Below are 18487 nucleotides of genomic sequence, written 5' to 3'. Positions count from 1 at the left end.
GAAGGTTGGGCATTCCTACTTCCGTAGTGATACTGCCTCAGAAACCCAAGGAGGGGTCGCTATGAGTCGGGGCCGACTCGATGGCAAATAACAACAACATACTCAAGGTCATAATTTGGCTCTTGTGGAATTGTTTAAATTTTCTTCAGCTTTAACTTGAACTTGCCTTGCATGTGAGCAATTGATGGTTCTGTTCTGCAGGCAGCCCCTGGCCTTGTTCAAACTGATGATATCAAGTTTCTCCATCACCTCTTCCCATGGATGTAGTGGATTTGATTTCTGTATATCCCATCTGGTGAGGTCCACATGTACAGTCACTGTTTATGTTATTGAAAAAAGCTATTTCTAATGAATAAGTCACTGGTCTTGCAAAATTCTGTCATACAATCTACAGCATTGTTTCTATCACCTAGATCATATTTTGTAACTACTGATCCTTCTTTGTTTTGCACTCTAATCACAGTAATTATCAATGCCTCATGATTGTATGTTTGATCAATTTCAGACTACAGAAGTTGGTAAATATCTTCAGTTTGTTCATCTTTGGCATTAGTGGTTGGTGTGTAAATTTGAATAACAGTTGTATTAACTGGTCTTCCTTGTAGACATATGGATATTACCCTATCACTGACAGTGTTGTACTTCAGGATAGATTTTGAAATGTTCTTTTTGAAATGGATATGATGTCGTTCTCCTTCAATTTGTCAGTCCTAGCATAGTAGACCATATGGTTTTAAATCTGATTTTAAGTGACCAATAACAGTCTATTTCAGCTCACTAATGCCTAAGATATCAATCTTCAAGCATTCCATTTCATTTCTTGATAACTTGCAACTTTCCTAGATTCATACTTTGTACATTCCACATTCCAATTATTAATGGATGTTTGCAGCTGTTTCTTTTCATTTTGTGTCATGCCACACTAGTAAATGAAGGTTCTGAAAGCTTTACTCCATTCATATCTCTAAAGTTGACCTCCACTTTATGGAGGCAGCTCTTCCCCAGTCACATTTTGAGTTCCTCCCAACCTGTATCAAAAAGTGTTCCACTGCTATTCCTAAGGTTTTCACTGGCCGCTTTTTTTAGAAGTACATCACAAGATTCTCCTTCCTACTCTGTCTTAGTCTGGAGCTCTGCTGAAACCTGTCCACCATGGGTGACCCTATTGGTATTTGAAATATTGGTGCCATAGCTTCCAGCCTCAGGGCAATAGAAAGAAACACACTCTTTGAATCCTAGGAGGCTGTTCCATCTCCAGAGGCCAAGGTCCTACCCTTTGAGGCTGAGGCAGCTCTGCTTCTAGTTTCCTTGGTCTCTCAGCTCCTGCCAATTAATGCCTGAAGGCAACCCATTCTATCAGGAATCTTCTTGCCCAAAAGCCACTCAGCTTTCTTGCTCTGTGGTTTGGTAAGCCTGTCGCTGTCTCATGCTGGTCTCTTGGCTCTGCTGCTGCCATCTTTCTGCCAGTGTCTCTCTGCTGGTGTTTCTCTGTGGTGGTCTCAGTGCAGGGATCTCAGGTCAAGGATGCACTCCACGCCTCTTTCCACATTTTAGGTATCTGTCAGAGCAGCACCCCACTCTCTCGGTGCCAAATTCTATTTTGGTCCTCCAGTGCTACTCTAAGAGAAAATACAAGTGGGTGGCTTCAACAAACAGGAATTCATTTTCTTACAGTTTAGGAGGCTAGAAGTCTGAGTTCAAAGTGATAGCTCTAGGGGCTAGGTGAAAGCCCCTCAACCTTGTGCTTCAGCTCTGCCTCTTGCTCCTGGCCCACTGAAGCTGGAGGCTTCTTTTAACTCAGACAGCTACTGACTGCTGAGGCTGACAAATCCAAGTTTGACAAGTAAAATGGCTTAGTCCCCAAAGTATCAAGCAACGTGGCAGACCACCAATTCAAGTGTATTAACAGTCCCAAGATTAGCAGACAATATGGCAGGCCACTGAGATGAAGACTTGGCCAAATGCAGGATCAAGATGTGCCAAAAAGTTCAAGACCTTCCTCAAAGCTCCTTCTTATGTACTGGAAGCAGACCACATCCCCAAGGTAGCTACTCATCTGCTCACAGTAGATTCCACCCATGGAGTTGATTACCAGTCTTATCATGAGGAATAACTACATCCAGCTGCTCAGCCAACCAAACCAGGCCCAGCAAAGTTGACATACAACTTTACCACACCTTGCTCGTCTGGTAACCTTCAAAGAACAATTCTTCTGTGTTTTTCTTAACTTTTTACAATAGTGGTCTCATACAATAATTGTCCTTTTGACTAATTTTACTCAACACAATGTCCTCTAGGTTCATCCATGTTAATGAGGTATTTTGCAGCTTCATCATTATTACGCAATGTTGCATAATATTCTATTGTGTGTATGTATCATAGTTTGTTTACCCATTCATCCGTTGATGGGCACTTAGGTTGCTTCTTTTTGCTATTGTGAATAATGCTATGATGAACATGGGTGTGCGTATATCTGTTCGTGTCATGGTTCTTATTTCTTTAGGATATGTACCTAGTAGTAGGATTGCCAGATCATGTGGTATTTCTATTTCCAACTTCTTAAGGAAGTGCTGTACCACTTTCCACAGTGGTTGTACCACTTTACAATCCCACCAACAGTGTATGAGTGTCCCAGTCTCTCCACACCCTCATCAGCATTTGTTGTAGCCTGTTTTGTTTTTTTTTTTAAACTTTGCTGTTAATGCTGGAGTGAGATGATATCTACTGTTGTTTTGATTTGCATTTCTCTAATAGCTAATGATGTTGAGCATTTCTTCATGTATTTGTTAGCTGCCTGAGTATCTTCTTTGGTGAAGTGTTTGTTCATATCCTCTGTCCATTTTTTTAGTTAGATTAGGAGAAGCATTTTTTCTTATTTGTTTGGGCCTGTTAAGTTTGAGATGCCTCATCCACATAGGATGTTTAGAAGGCCCCTGCATATATGAGTCTAAAGTTCAGAAAAGGCATCCATGCTGGAGATACTAATTTGGGAGCCTTCAGTGTGTCTTTAAGGTTTTGAAGTTGAAAAAATCATTAAAGGTGTGAGTGTAGACAGGAAAGAAAAGAGATCCAAGGACTGAGGCCTGGGGCACTCTTAACATTTTGAGTTCAGGGAGATGAAAAGGAACCAGAAGAAGGAAACCAGAAAAGAGAAGCCAGAGAGGTAGGAGGACAACCAGGAAAAAGATGGTGTCCTGGAGGCCCAACAAAGACAGGTCATGAAGGTGGAAGTGGGAAGGGCAGCTAAGCTGTGGCATGAGATGGGCACATCTACCCTCCATCTCTCTCTCTCTACATGCTCACACACACACACACACACAACACCCCCAACATGAAATCACATCCATGCCCTTGTGTTTAACCACAGAGGAAGGGGGAGTCTGCAGACTTTGACTAGACAGACTCCAGCAGAGATGCTACTTGGATGAGCTAAAGCTGTGTGTCTCATCTTGTGGTCCTATCTCCCTCACCCCATCTGTGATTCCTACAGGGCAAGACCGTCACCTGTTTCTGGGGGGAAAAAAAAATTCAAGCAGCAAGGTCTCCATCTGCTTGCTACCCTCTAGCAAGCTGTTATTGATTGAGTGCTCAGATCATTAGGTCCTGAGTAGAAAGCAGCAGCTGCACTGATATCACCCACAGGGCAGTTCTCCCATGAGGCCTGCCTGCCATTCTGAGCCATTGTTTCCATGCTTCAAACAAGGTTTCATGCTTTAAATAACCCCATTATTTCACACATCATATAAACATCTATCAAGTTCTCAGAATTATACTGAAGGCAGAGCCTACATCATGTGATTTATATCAGGTATCTTGAAATATCTACATTGTCATGCAGTTTAGGAATCTCCACATATAACTTGGATGTATTTTCTCTTCCCCTCCTTTCCCTTTCCTTCTCCTTTTTCTTCTCTCTCTTTTCCCTGGGGCTTTCATTCAGAACTTACATCAGTGGTTCTCAAGCTTGGCTGTATGTTGGAATCCCCTGGAGAGTTTAAAAAAAAAAAAAAAAAAAGATGCCTCAATCCTATTCCCAGAGATTCTGATTTTAATTGGTTTTGGGTGTAAACTGGGCCTTGGAATTTTTAAAAGTTCCTCAGATGATTCTAATATGCAGTGAAGTTTGAGAACCAGTCCTTTAGATTACCTACTCAATGGCGAATCCAAGGCTCCCAACTGATTCACTCCACTTCATCCCCCTGCTGAGAATTTGCATTTCCACTTTAAATATACTGAATCATAATCTACATTTTAACAAGAACTCCAGCAGGGGGTTGAACCGGAATGAACTGGTGAAAGCCCCAGGTGAATCCCAATGGAGAATTATGGGGGAAAATCTAGGTTCCTTTCCCAAAAGACATGTTTCCCTCAAAGAGCTGCACAGCTTAGAAGTAACCTTCCACCTCCTCTCCTCACCCCACCTGCGATCCATAATTGGCAAGTCCTATATAATAATATGCCCAGGCAAGATCCAAGTCATATTAAATGCTATAAATTTTAGGCCTTTTGAAAAGAAAAATTTACATAAGCTTTTCAGAAAGTAACTTGGTAATATGTCTCAAGAACTTGAAATGTGTCCAGTTCATATCCTTTGATGCAGTTATTTTACTTCCTATCCTAACGAAATATTCAGAGATGTGGTAAAAGATTTATGTATAAAGATGATCACTGAAGTTTTATTTATAATTGTGAAAAATCAGAATAGTACAAGATCCACAATACAGAATGGGGTTACTATATCATGGTACATCATAATATAATAAAACAATGAAATATTATTGTTGTTTGCTGTTGTTGAGTGCTGTCGAATCGGCCCCGACTCATAGCGACCCCTCCTTGGGTTGCCGAGGCAGTATCACTATGGAAGTAGATTGCCCAACCTCCCTTCTGAGGAGTGGCTGATGGGTTTGAACCGCCAGCCTTCTGGTTAGCAGTCAAGTGCCTTAGGCACTATGCAACCAGAGCTCCTATGAAATGTTATACAGATTGTTAAAAAAAAACAGCAACTATATTTTAAAATAATTTTTAATGGTATGAGGCAATGCTTATGTTATAATGCTAAATTGGGGGGAAAAAAGTCAGGGAAATTAAATTGGCAATTTAATCCAATTGTGGGCATATACACCTATTTGTGTAGAAGAAAACACTGGACAGAAATACACTAAAATGTTAGTATTTGGATTGTATGGTTATGATTTCTATTCCTAGTCCCCCACCCCAGACTTTCCAAGTTTGTGTTGCATCTATCATCAAAAAAGGGAAGAAATAAAAGTTTCTTTTTAAAAAATCTGAAAAGAAAGCTTAGTTTCTCGCTTTGGCAGCCAGCTTCTATGAGAGGCTGACCTCAGAAGTGCCCCAGTAGTAACACAACAGTGCATTCCAAACACTTCTGTGCTCCTCATTGCCCTTGAGTCCTGTAGCAGCTTTTACACAGTGAACAAGGGGAGCATTTCAGTCCCTCTCAAGAGAAGGCTGAGGGCTACTATACTTGCTGGGTGACAGAATCTGTTTCACCTAGGAGAATACCTGCCAGGTAAAGGTATATATCATTCATGTTATCCCACAGCATTATGCACTCAGCAGGAGCCTCAGGAATGGAGGAATCTTGCCCAGACATGTGCGAACCTGTCTATTCAGTCAATCTTTGTCATTGTTAGCTGCCAATGAGTCAACCCTGACTCATGTTGACCCCATGCACAACAGGATCATTGTCATCCATCAGGTCTTCACTGGCTGATTTTTGGGAAATAGTTCTCTAGGCATTTCTTCCTAGTCATCTGTTTAAGGTCATAGCAAACACAAGTCTCCAGGGACAAACAGGTGGTGACTGCTTGAGGTGCATTAGCTGGGAATGGAACCTGATTCTCTTACATGGAAGGTGAGAATTCTACCACTGAACCACCACTGCCTCTTCATTCACTCTAGAAGTATTTTATGATGGGTCTTATGGGCCCATTCAAGTAACTCTAGAGCCAGAGTTGTTATATGAACTGGCTAAAGAAGCCGAGTTTGGAATTAAAGCTTGAGGTTCTTCATGGGCGATAGCGCCACCCTGCTAAGAAATTAGTTGGTGGGGCTTTGAGGTCATGGTCTCACTAAAGGTCTCTCTCGCTCTTTCAATCTCCTCCTCCCCTTCCTCTGTCTCTGTTTCTTCAGATGGAGGTGATTGTTGGAGACTTTGGAATTGTGGTGGTGCCCCGGGATGCAGCTGACACAGACCGAATCATGAACCACTCCTCAATACTCCGCAAATACAAAGTGAGTCCTCCATCTCCCTGCTGGGATAGCTCTGTGATGTGACCTTTCTCTGAGAGGCCTGGGAGGCTGAAAGAGTGAGGGAACAAAAGGAGTTTAGTGTGGGGCCTGGCAACCACTCTCTCTGCTCTATCCCCAGAACAACATCATGGTGGTGAAGGATGACATCAACCATCCCATGTCTGTTGTCAGTTCAACCAAGAGCAGGTACGTTTGACAAATGGCCAGAGACACCCTGGCCAAACAGACACACAAGTTTCCATCCAACTTTTCTAAGTCAAATCCAACCCTTAGATTCAGGCCAACACCTATTGCTGCAGTATTCAGCCTCCTATTTGGACCTCATTAATTTGTGTCCAATTATTAATTTTTAAAAGAGGGTAGCCAATATCTAGTTTGAACTGGCTTGAGGGCAAAAGAGGATTTTTCAGTTTTGGATATTTTAGTCTGAAGTGCTTATGAAATACTGTAGGAGCTCTGGTGGTACAGTGGTTAAGACATTCAGCTGCCGACAGAAGGTTGGCAGTTCAAACCCACCAGCTACTTCAAGGGAGAAAAATGCTTCTGTAAAGATTTGCAACCTTGGAAAGCCTGTGGGGCACTTCTACCTTATCCTATGGGGTCACTCTGAGTCAGAATTGACTCGATGGCAGTGGATTAGTTTTGGTATGGAATACTGTATTAGTAAAGGTACAGGCTAAGCTGGCATTACAAAAATACTCCAATATCCAGAGTTTTTAAAAAGACAGATGTTTATTTCCCTCTCAACTCAACAGCAACAGTTTGGTTTATTTTTTCTTTACTGAATAGTCAAAAGGAATTGGCATCTCTGGCTTCTTCAACATGAAGCTTCTATCTCTGTGTCTGCAGTGTTTGCTATGACTGTTGTTCTCAGCCAGAGGAAAAGAGCAAAGAAAAACACATGGCAAGAAGATTTGTCTGTAAGAAGATAAACCAAAGTTCCACATATCATTGGCTCAACCTCATTTGCATGGCCATATCTAGCTTCAGTGGAGGCTGGGAAATAGACATTATAGCTAGAGAACCATATACGCAGTTGAAACACAGGAGGTTCTGTTACTAAATGGAAGAAGGAGAGAATGGATACTAGGGGTCAATTAATAGTTTCCATCATAAACCCCAAGCAGAAACTTCTAGTAGAATGGTGAAATATATGGAATATAGAGATTTTAATGGGTAAAATTGAGAGCCATGAGCATATAAATGTAAATTAAAGTGACAGATGTGAATGAACTATGGAAGAGTCAACAAGAAGAGAAAGTCATTGAGAACATCAGCATTTAGAAGATGACTAAGGAGCAGTCAGACACTACTAGCAATGGTGGTCCAAAAATCAAAGTAGGAGTAGGTCTACTGTCTCATGAAGAGACAGAGATGGAGAACATTGTCATCTGTGTCACATATTTCAGAAAAAACAAATGAGCTCAGGACTCGTGAGTTCTTTGGACTTCTTCCCTGGAAGGCAATTATGGTTGCACTTGCAAGAGTAGCATCAAGTAGGAGGGAAGACAGAAACTCAATGACGATGAGTAGAAAAGGGAAGGTTGTAGCTCCAAGCATAGCTGCTAATGAGAATCACCATGAAAACTTAGACTAAAATAAAAATACTTGTGTTTCATTGAGTCCTACTAAATTGAGATCTCTGGGGGTTGTACCCTAGAGATCTCCTTCCTAGGTGAAGTTGGGATTGGAATTTGGAGATGCATGTACATTTTTGAGAAGCTTTACTATGACAGGGAGGCATTTAGGGACCTAGCTTGCACAATCAGGACAGTGTATGCAATGAAAAGACAGTGACAGTCTCCCAGGATCTCATAGGACAGGGCTCAGGTGACTTTTGTAATATAAATACCTTGAAGAGTATATGAATTTTTGAAAATAACTCCTCAGGGCCAATGGCACTTAAGGTTGTGTGTCAACTTGGCTGGGCTGTGGTTTGAGTGCTCGGCAGCTGAATGTAGTTATTCCCCGTGAGGAGACTATAATCACCTTCATGGTGAAATCTGCTGTGAGCAGCTAAGTAGTTGCTTTGGGGTGTGGCCTTGGTTCCACCATATGTGGAGAAGCTTTGAGAAAGGTCTCTAGCTTTTGGCATGTTTGGATCCTCCATTTCTCTGAGTCTTCATTTCCAGTTCCTGGACTTGAACTAGTGGCTTGCTGTGTTGCCTACCAATCTTGGGATTGTGCCATTTTACCTGCTGACCTTGGGTTCATCAGACTCAGCAGCCAGCAGCTGCCTGAGTTAGGAGATGCCTTGGGAAGGAAGATGGTGTTGTACAGATAGTCTGCGTGTTCAGTCCCTCTTCCAACTGAGATTCGGAGTAACTAGGTAAATGAGATACAAATAATGATAGTGGAGTTATGACCAACTAAGGAGAAGATAAAGTATTAAATCCAGTGAAGGGGAAAAAAGGGAGCAGGTTAAATGACTGGGAAAAATAGGCAGGCCCGCCCAGCCAGTGGAGATGGAAAAGTCATTACAAATACAAAAGAGGTTGAGGAGGAGGGAAGGAAAGGGAAAAAAAAAAAAAAAAAAACCCACCATATTATGGAACCCATAGGCACTGGGGACTCAGAATAACCACACCAGAAGTTTTTTGAAGTGAGCTGGGACATTGTGTGGGAACGAAGATCTTACTGGGAAACAGATAAAGGCCCCCCTTGGCTTGGGCTGCTGTGGAGTCCAGAAGGAAGTGGTGGAAAGGGAGGAGAAGCTCCCTCTGAGTAAGTGGAGGCCCAGAGCAGGTGCATGGCAGTGAGCTTGCATCCAATTCTTGGAAACCCTTTTTGACACAGAGTGGATCTGTGTACTGGGATTTTGCAGCTTGTCAATCCACACAGAAAGGAGTGGCTGTTTTCCTTTGGGGCAACTGCCGGGCTTGAACTGTGGGACCTTGATTGATAGCTGGATGTCATCATCAGCAGATGGCCCCAGAAGGACCCAGTCTGCCTTGTCCATTGCTGTCTGAATTATCTTGCCCCAAATGTAGAAAACTACTTCTGCCTTTCATCCTGGGGTTTACTTCTGGAATCTTTTTTTTTTTTTTTTCCCTTTTTCCTTTTCTCCCCTGCCTCATCCAGTAGGAGGAACACATTAAACCTCCACTAGGCAACTATAACTACCTTACCCAATAAACAGGTAACACCAATAGCTCTTGTGCCACAAGATCAACAACAGACAGTGGACAACACCTGCTCATCTCAGCTCCAGATCTTCTTCACAATGAACAGAGATTCCATCAGCACAGAGAGAGCTGAAGAATGACCCAGTACAGCCAACTTAATAACCAAAGAGTATACCTGCTCCACACTTCCAAATATAGGGTGAAACAAATCCATACATAACTAAAAATTAAAAACAATGGAACTATCTGAGAAGTTCAGAAGGTATATATGTGTGTGTGTGTGTGTGTGTGTGTATATATATATATATATATATATATATGTATATGTGTATATATATATAGGACCCTCCAAGAGCTCAAATAAACCATAAACAGAAACAATGAGAAGTCAGACAGTACCCTGGAGGAATTCAGGAAAATCATTCAAGAACAAAATAACAAGATAAATACACAATTAGAACTCATACAAAAACAGAAATTAGAAATCCAGAAAATGAACACTAAAATTACAAAGCAGTGGAAGGACAAAAGAGTAGACTAGAACTGGCTGAAAAATGTATTTCCTAGCCAGAAGACAAATCCCTTGATGCTAGCCTATATGAACAAAAATCAGAACAAAGATTTAAGAGAAATGAAGAGAACCTAAGAGTTACATGAGATGACATGAAAAGAAACAACATACACCTGATTGGAATACCAGAACAAGAGGAGGGGGAAAAAAAAAACACTGAGATTATCGAAGACTTGCTAACAGAAAATATCCCCCGTATCATGAGGGAATAAAAGATATCCATCCAAGCTCAACTAACCCTATACAGGATAGATCCCAAGAGAAAGTCACCAAGACATATCATAATCAAACTTTCCAAAATCAATGACAAAGAAAGAATCTTGGGAGCAGCTTGGGAAAAAGGAAATGTCACCTACATTGGACAACCAGTGAGACTAAGTTCTGATTTCTCAGCAGAAACCATATAGGCAAGAAGGCAATGGGATGGCATATATAAAACACTGAAGGAAAAGAATTGCCAACCAAGAATCCTATATCCAGCCAAACTGTCCCTCAAATATGAGGGTGAAATCAAGACATTCTCAGACAAACAGAAATTAAGGGAATTTGTGAAAACCAGGCCGACCCTATAACAAGTACTAAAGGGAGTCCTTCCAATAGAGAACCCACAACAAAGAACAACAAATTAAAATCAGGACCCTTGACATCAACACTTAAAAACCAAATCAGAAATAGATGCTCAAAATACACTCATAAAACGTATGCAAAGAAACGAGAGTCAATCTGCAATGACACCAGCAACAAAGCAAATAGAGGGAATAAAAGTTTCAATTACAAGACTTCCCAATGGAGAAGAAGGCAGGACCATGTCTTTATAGAACACTGTTCCAATCTTAGGGAGATAAGAATTTACTTCAGGGTAACCACAAAGGAAATTAACAATCCTTCTAAGCAAACTCAGAAAGAAGAAAAACACAAGGGCTTAGTGAGTTAGGAGACAACTTCAGCTCCTGTGAACAAGAGGCAGGACTGAAGCCAAAAGTCAAAGAGTCTTCACCCAGCCCCTAGAGCCAGCACTCTGAATTTGGACTTTCATCCTCCTAAACTGTAAAAGAATAAGTTCCTGTTTGTTACAGCCATCCGTCCGTGGTACTTCTGTTAGAGCAGCACTAGTGAACTAAGACAGGGTCTGACATACTCAGGACTATTACATGAGTGGGAGCTCTGGTGGCGTAGTGCCTAAGGCATTTGACTGCTATCCAGGAAGTTGGCGGTTCAAACCCACAAGCCACTCCTCGGAAGGAAGGTTGGGCAATCTACTTCTGTAGAGAGACCGCCTGAGAAACTCAAGGAGGGGTCGCTATGAGTCAGATCTGACTCGACAGCAATGGATTTATTACATGAGTAGACAAGAGGAAGTAGCCAGGCCAAGGCTGGAATAAAATATTGCAGAAGCCAAAGCTTGCAGTCCTTCATACTTTTCTACACCTTCCTTCCGTGGATCCCCAGACCTCACAGCTGAGGGCTCCTATAGGAAGGAAAATAGTCAATCATAAGAACTCCAGTGAGACTCATGTTCATTTCCCATCATGAAACCATTATGGAGAGGAGCCCAAAGGAATGAAATCATAATAGCTAACCTTACATTAAAATGTCTACTGTGTTTTTGGTGTTCCCCTAAGTGCTTTGAATAATGACTAATTTAATATTTCTAATAAATGAATGAGATAGGCACAAATATCCTCATTTTACAGAGGAGATCAGAGGGGCTTAAATAACTTAACTTGCCTTAGGTCCCTTAGATAGGAAGTGACAGAGCTAGGATGAAATGATGCCACTGGGGTGGGGAAGGAATTGTGGGGGCAAAAAAGCTGTCCTAACATGAACACCATTAACTAACCTAAGGTAAGACTGGTAATGGGATGCTGGGGAGACACAAGTCTGCTGGTTTATCCCTCTCCCTGAAGTAGTGTGAGCAGGTGAGTCCTCCTGACTTACTTAAGAGATGCCCATCTGAACTATTGTTTCTTTTGTCCAGGCTGGCCCTGCAGCATGGGGATGGCCATGTTGTGGATTACCTGTCCCAGCCCGTCATCGACTACATCCTCAAGAGCCAGCTGTATATCAATGCCTCTGGCTAGCGGCCACACAGCCCTCTGCTCCACTCTCCCCACGTCCTCTGCCAACACATTGGCCCCTCCAGTCTGTCAGTCCCTCTGTTTCGCTCCTGCCTCTCTGTTTCTCCATCTTCTCATCTTGACTGTTCTCTCCACTTGCTGACTTAACCTCCACAGTGTGGGGGACCTGCAGAGAACCATAGCATACCCTATTCCACAGTCATCTTTGGACAAACTTTCCTCTAGTCTCCGGGTTGGGGTGGGTGAGGGAATAAGGGTGGGAGTTGGGGAAAGAACAGTCCTTTGGAGATGTACTGGTGTCCGTCTCCCAGCATGCTCTAGAGAGGCGGCTCTGGTGCCCATCCTCCCAGCATGCTCTGGGGAGGCGGCTCAGGCACTCGCCTTCCCAGCATGCCCTTTACCACAAAGGGCTATTTTTCTTTTTCTTTGTTCCCACTTCTCCTAGAACTTGGATGAAATCAGTGTCCATGGTTCTTTATGTTGTCATCTTGATGCACTTCTGTGGTATTACTTCCCCTTTGATATGCTACCATAGCCAGCCTCAGCACTCAATAATGGGTGAGGATCATACCCAATAAAGAGGACCCAGACACCTCTGCTCTCCTAGTGTGTGCATGTGCACGCACGCACACACACACACACACACACACAGCCTTTGGCTAGGAGTGAGACCTTCAGGATCTGAAACTTGGGAGGCAACTCTGGGAATAGTAAGGTTTCTCAGAAGAATTTGAATCCATCTCCTTAGTTCCAGAAGACCATTTTCCTAATGCTCTGGACTTACACTCACAGAAAGCCACCCCATCCTCATTTCTTAAGCCTCTTCCTGGTGATATGTGCACATTTACTTATTTAGGCTATGGCTGATGGGCAGAGTATGGGTTCCTCGCCAACCCAGACATTTCCAAGGAACTTTGGAAATCACCAGTTTAAGCCCTTGGGGGGCCATACTTAGGCATATTCTTGCATCTAAGAAGAATCACATCTGCAAGGCCAAATTCTGATAATGCAGTCATTCCTTAATAAAACATGCTAGGAATTCACTCAACATTAGAGATCTCTGGTAATGGAGATTATTTATTGCCCACTTGGCTGGGAAATTTCTTTGTCATAATTTAAACCCAGGATGATCTGGGAGAAAACAATTTGTTGTTCTGTAAAGGCTTAATGATTCTCACCCACTCTCACTGAGATCACACAGGCAGCACCCAAAGCTGATTCTTGTGAAGCAGAGCCTTGGCCTTGTTTCTGGGGACTGGGTCATATCTCCTGTGGGACCTGGGAGAGTCTGGTAGCCACAGTAACCACCTGATGAGATCAGCCTGACAAGGGAGTGAGTTCACAGAAGAAAGATCTTGGGATGGTCAGAAGCCTCTAAACCATGTGGATTTAGCTTTTTCATCCCTGTTCTCCCTGATTTTCCATCTTCCTCTGCTGCCTCTAGAAACACAATTTTAACAGGCCCTGTTCTGGTGGCTCACATTTGAGCCTAAGATATTTGATTGCTAACAAGAAGGCTGGTGGTTCAAATTCACCAGCCACTCCTCAGAAGGAAGATTGGGCAATCTACTTCTGTAGAGATACCACTTCGGAAACCCAAGGAGGGGTTGCTATGAGTTGGATCCAACTTGACGGCAGTGAGTTTGATTTGAGTTTGAGAGTTCTGGTTGCTAATGCCTCACTCATACCCTGCTTGGAGAGCCCCAAATTACTCTCTTGGAGTCTGTTTCTCTCATCGAGTCTCTGGTTACTGGGTTTCTGGTCATCTGTGAGAAATAGTCTCCAAGCAGTAGGATAGATTTTATAAAAATCTAGGAGCAATTATGGCCCACGAGGGAGAGGCTGGGACCTGACATCTTCCTCATCACACATTGTCACCTCTGCAGCATGCTTTGATAGCCTCCAGAGAAAGGAACTCAATTCAACAGAGGAGCATCATGGAGTAGCTGGGGGGTGTTATTCCTCTTGAATTGTGGAAATAATCTCCACAGAAAGAAGGAAAGATCCTATTCTTGGATCTCAGTGTTTGGCCAAGGATTGTAGACTCATAAAACAGGAAAAACAGAGCCCTGTTGACCCAACATTCTCCTTTAAAATATGAGGAAGCAGAGATCCACAGCATAAAAGACTGGTCCAAGGTCACACAGCAAGTGTAGAATCTGGCAAGATGATATTGCTTCCTGGACCTTTAGACTATTGCACCACATGGTCTCTCTCCTTCCAGTTCTCTGTGATACTGATAAGGTACTGTGTTGTTTCTACCCTTCCCAAACGTTTACCTGGCATTTTCCTCTTATATTTTGTCTGTTGCAGGCGCTTCCACACTTAGCATTGTGCATATCAGTCCCAGGGGAGGATGTGATGGTGAGGGTGGAAGCTAGGTTTCCCTTAGAAATCAAGAGATCTATCAAAAGTTTGTAGGAAATCTCAGAAATTTATCCTCTGAAGCCAAGAAAAGATTGCTTTGTGGAAGGCTAAGAAGGACCAGAGAGTGTGCAGGATGATACTGTTGCTGGGGAAAGAAAGATGGAAGAAACTTTGTTTGGGAAAAAGAACCATAAGGTAAAAAATGAAAGAAAACAGGGAGCTAGTTTTCCCGGGGGAAATGTGGTGCTTGCAGGGACAGGGGAGTTTGTAGATAGATGTCAAAGGCCAGGGGTGAAGATCCATTTGAGCATACTCAAGAGAGACCAGATTTCTTTTGTCTTGTAGGTCCATGCTTACTGGGCTAGACTGTGGCCAAGCCCATTTGGTCCACAACCCATGAGAAAGAACTGGGCTGACTCTGCTTACTCAACATGGGTGCAGGAAAGCTTGTGAGATCAGAGGGTGAGATACATTAAGGAAAGAAGCAGGGCAATAGAAGAAGTAGATTTCTAGAATGACTGGGGCAGATCTTAACTTGGTGAATCACAGGGATCATGTCAAAAATAGCTTTCTTTTAATATAAGGAAAAGCCAACCTCTTGTTCTTTTAGACTCATCAATTTCACACCCAGCCCCATTCCTTGTTTTCTTGGGGGAGGTCAGAGCAACTTTCTCTCTTCAGGGGAGGATCTCATGGCTATGATCCAGGGTCAGCCAATACCAGAGAAATGATTCACAGCTGAAGTGGTAACCCAGGTGCCAACAGGATGACCTCTAGGACCTGACTTTTCCTCTGGGGTCCTGCTCCTTCCTACAAAGGCCAACCCAAAGCTAGCATGGCTAGGAGAGCATGAGAAAGGCCCATGCTGGAATGAGAGTGCCAAAAAAAGTCTGGAGCCTCATTTTCTGCCTACTACTGAAAAATGTCCCTCTCATTTTTTTTCTGAAAATGATTGATATACATAAGAACAAGCAGGAGGGAAACCCATTGCGTTGATGACTCTCACCCCAAGTAATGCTCCTCTATGAGTCTGTGCTGCTAGGGGGCACTTCAGTCACCCCCTAGACAGCGTCTGGAGCCCTCTTGCTTTCATTTTCCTTGAATGTACATACGAACAAAGGAGGAATGTCTCTTACTGAAGTGCCTGAAACCCAGAGCTAGAGCTTCTAGAGACGCCATTCTTCCTGTCTCAGCTTTGCCAGCCTTTCCCCAACATTCTCAAGTCTCACACTCCAGCTTCTCAGAAAGAATAGAAACTTCCTGTTCAAATTAAGCAGAAAGCGAGACAATAATCAAACTACAGCGAGAGGCAAAGAATTACAGGTGAAATGACTTGTACTTTAACAACCCAAGTCCACTCTCCCAATCTGATAGACACACACACACTTTTAGGGGACTAAGAGAGAGAAGCATGTAATTATATTTTATTCATCAAAAGAGTCATGCAAAAATAAATTAATGGAATATGAAAAGCTCAGGATCTCTCCCCAAAGTATTGCAGTAGGGCCGACGTGAGATGGGAAGGGTGGAAACGGGGGCCGATTATGTAGCTCATCCAGTTAGGACGGCATGTTTCGGAATAGTATTGTGGTAATGATGACTATGCTGTCACATTCATCCAGTTTGCACCTTCCTATAGCTGCCCAGTAAACTCATTTCTTCATGTGGTTTCTTTGTAGTGTGAGTTTGAAGTGTCTTATTAAACTGTTCTGGTTAGTTAGAAATGAGTTATGGCTCCTTCCCTTCTCCTTTAAGTCCAGGGCCCAGAGCTCAGCTTGATTCAAATGGTCTTGAGTGTTGGCAGGTGGGGGGAGGGGAGCTTTTTATGACTTTTAGTCACTGAATTTGCCATTTTAAGAGTAAGATTTGCTTTATGAAGTCAGTTCATTAAAAGTTACATTCAAGTTGCAACATAATTTCACAGTGAAATATTTTGAGTAAAATTTTGTTGCTAGAATAGTCATGGACAAGAGTTTTATCAGCAAAATGTTTCAATTATGTTAATAAAACAATGCTACTTGAGTCTCGTGTCATGGTCTAGAACCTTCTCTGCAAGTTGCAGAATCAATTATTTTTTCTTTATAGTCTTGCTTGACAGGAGCCAACAGTTGTAAAAATGTACTTGGAACAGAAGGTTTTCCGTTGACACTACATGAGTAATATATAAGTAAATACAGCCCACCTGAGGATTATCAGCAGGGAGGAATAATAAGCAAATCTGAAAATCCTGGCTAAGTTGTCAGTTTTAAAAAATAGAATCTTAGATCTCACCTAATTTGTCTAATACTGTGTTGGTTAACTTTGGCTTCTTGATGAAGTTAGTAATTTATGAAATAAAAATATATTTGTGGAACTTAAAAACTTGAATAACTTAACTTATTGGCATGAAATACCTTAACTGTGACAGCAATTTTTAAACCTACAATTTGCTTTGGAAGTGTAAACAAACAAAAATGAATTCTCTGTTAATTGTTCAAGTTTGCTGTTACTACTATTTCATCTTTAGTTGTAACATATATTCTATATTGGGTTAGGTCTATATTGGGGTGGTCATTAGCCAATACCAGCCATGATTCAGAAGGTGAAATAACAATTCTCCCATTAGACTACCTAATTTAAGGATTAGTTACTTGGTTGTCAGATTAATTTAAAAGAAAATCATTTTGTTTACAATTGAAATTAGCCCAGCTTTGTGAGTATGTGTGTGGGTTTAATAGCACATCATAATGGTGCTTAGTAAGTCTTATGTACTGATTAATTGTAATTATGTTTGCTCTTTTGCTTACAAAGCCAAACACTGCTTTTTGGTTTTTCTCTGTCCTGAGAACACGCAATGCTGAGAGCTTGTTTAAAATTGGGTATAAACTCTGATATAATTTGCTGACTTGTATTATCTTATATTTATATACTAGACATGAACTAACATCTAGCAAAACCTGTAAGAGTCAAAACTTGACAGAACTGCCTTATTTTTCCAGGTCTAGCAAGTTTTCTGCCATCAACAGGGTATATAGTCTTACCACTTTTCTGTTGCTCACTTTAGTGGAAAATATTTGAGTTTTCCTTCTCTGACAGGCTTCTGCCTTACACAGGTTTTGACTTTTGCAGGTTTACTGTACACGTACATGCACATTTCTGCCCTTATAACCTATAAGTTATAATGTTATATAAGTTATAATGTTGGAATTTCTTAAGACGCTCTGTGTAGCCAACAGTATAAAGAAAACAGAGAGAAGTCCTAATCTGTGCTTTCCAGGTGGAAAAATTGAAGCATAGCAAGAACCCATAACATTCCCATGACCGTGAAAAACATTAAGGAAAGACATGATAAACATGTTGCTGGTCCTTGAGATCTGGTCCAAACATTGGACATTTCTAAGTATCTTCTTACCCTTTTCTCCAGCCTCCCAAGAGTACTGAAAAGAAACCACATCCTGGAATAAGATCAGAAGTACATCTGCTAGGGAGAAGTTATAGACTATGGGCAGTTTCATTTCTACCCTTCTCTCTAAACAGAAATATCTGTAAGTCAAAGTAGATGAGGATGTGTGTAACAATCTACTAACAGCACAATAAATCTGAAAACTCTCTGGAGTTTCCTTCAGTACAGCAAGGCTTTCCATTACAAATTACAAATACTGATAAGAAATCAGAAGGAAAGTTCCCTTTACTTGGTATGGTTAAGTCAAGAGAGGCAATGAGAGGTTAAGTCCTCAGTAGACTATCTCTAAGCCCACCAACACTTCTCTCTTCTTAGGGAGAGTGTGTCAGGTCCTCAGAAATGAAGGAATCATTTCTATACCAAGGGAATCCAGTGAGTCACTTTTCTATTCCTCATTTCTAGTCAAGGATCATCTCCCAACTGTCATGTAAGACATTCTTTTGACTTCTTAGAATGTTATCCCCATGGAGGAATCCTTTTATAATTGCATCACCCAGTCTGTTATAGGAGCAAAAAATAAATGCCTATTGTGATTGATTACAAATTTTGGGGGTGATATAGTAGTTATTCTACTCTAATTAATATATACACCTATTTTGAGGACTAGTTGCTAATTACAGGGGGAGGT

At 41.8% G+C, this 18487-nt stretch overlaps 1 protein-coding gene across 1 annotated transcript in view; it reads left to right on the top strand.

The window, feature by feature from the left end:
• The window catches only part of NMNAT2 (nicotinamide nucleotide adenylyltransferase 2), a 261763-nt gene extending 249710 nt beyond the window's left edge, over positions 1-12053 (top strand). Inside the window, exons 9-11 of the mRNA XM_007937665.2 lie at positions 6157-6258; positions 6395-6462; positions 11951-12053. Of these exons, the coding sequence (XP_007935856.1) occupies positions 6157-6258; positions 6395-6462; positions 11951-12053 (273 nt within the window). The remainder of the gene's footprint in view (positions 1-6156; positions 6259-6394; positions 6463-11950) is intronic.
• Positions 12054-18487: the final 6434 nt, after the last annotated feature.

Source organism: Orycteropus afer, unplaced genomic scaffold (genome assembly GCF_000298275.1).
Source record: "Orycteropus afer afer isolate SDZICR_OR568_19922 unplaced genomic scaffold, OryAfe1.0 scaffold00043, whole genome shotgun sequence".
NCBI lineage: Eukaryota > Metazoa > Chordata > Mammalia > Tubulidentata > Orycteropodidae > Orycteropus > Orycteropus afer.
This window is presented reverse-complemented; position numbering and strand designations above follow the sequence as displayed.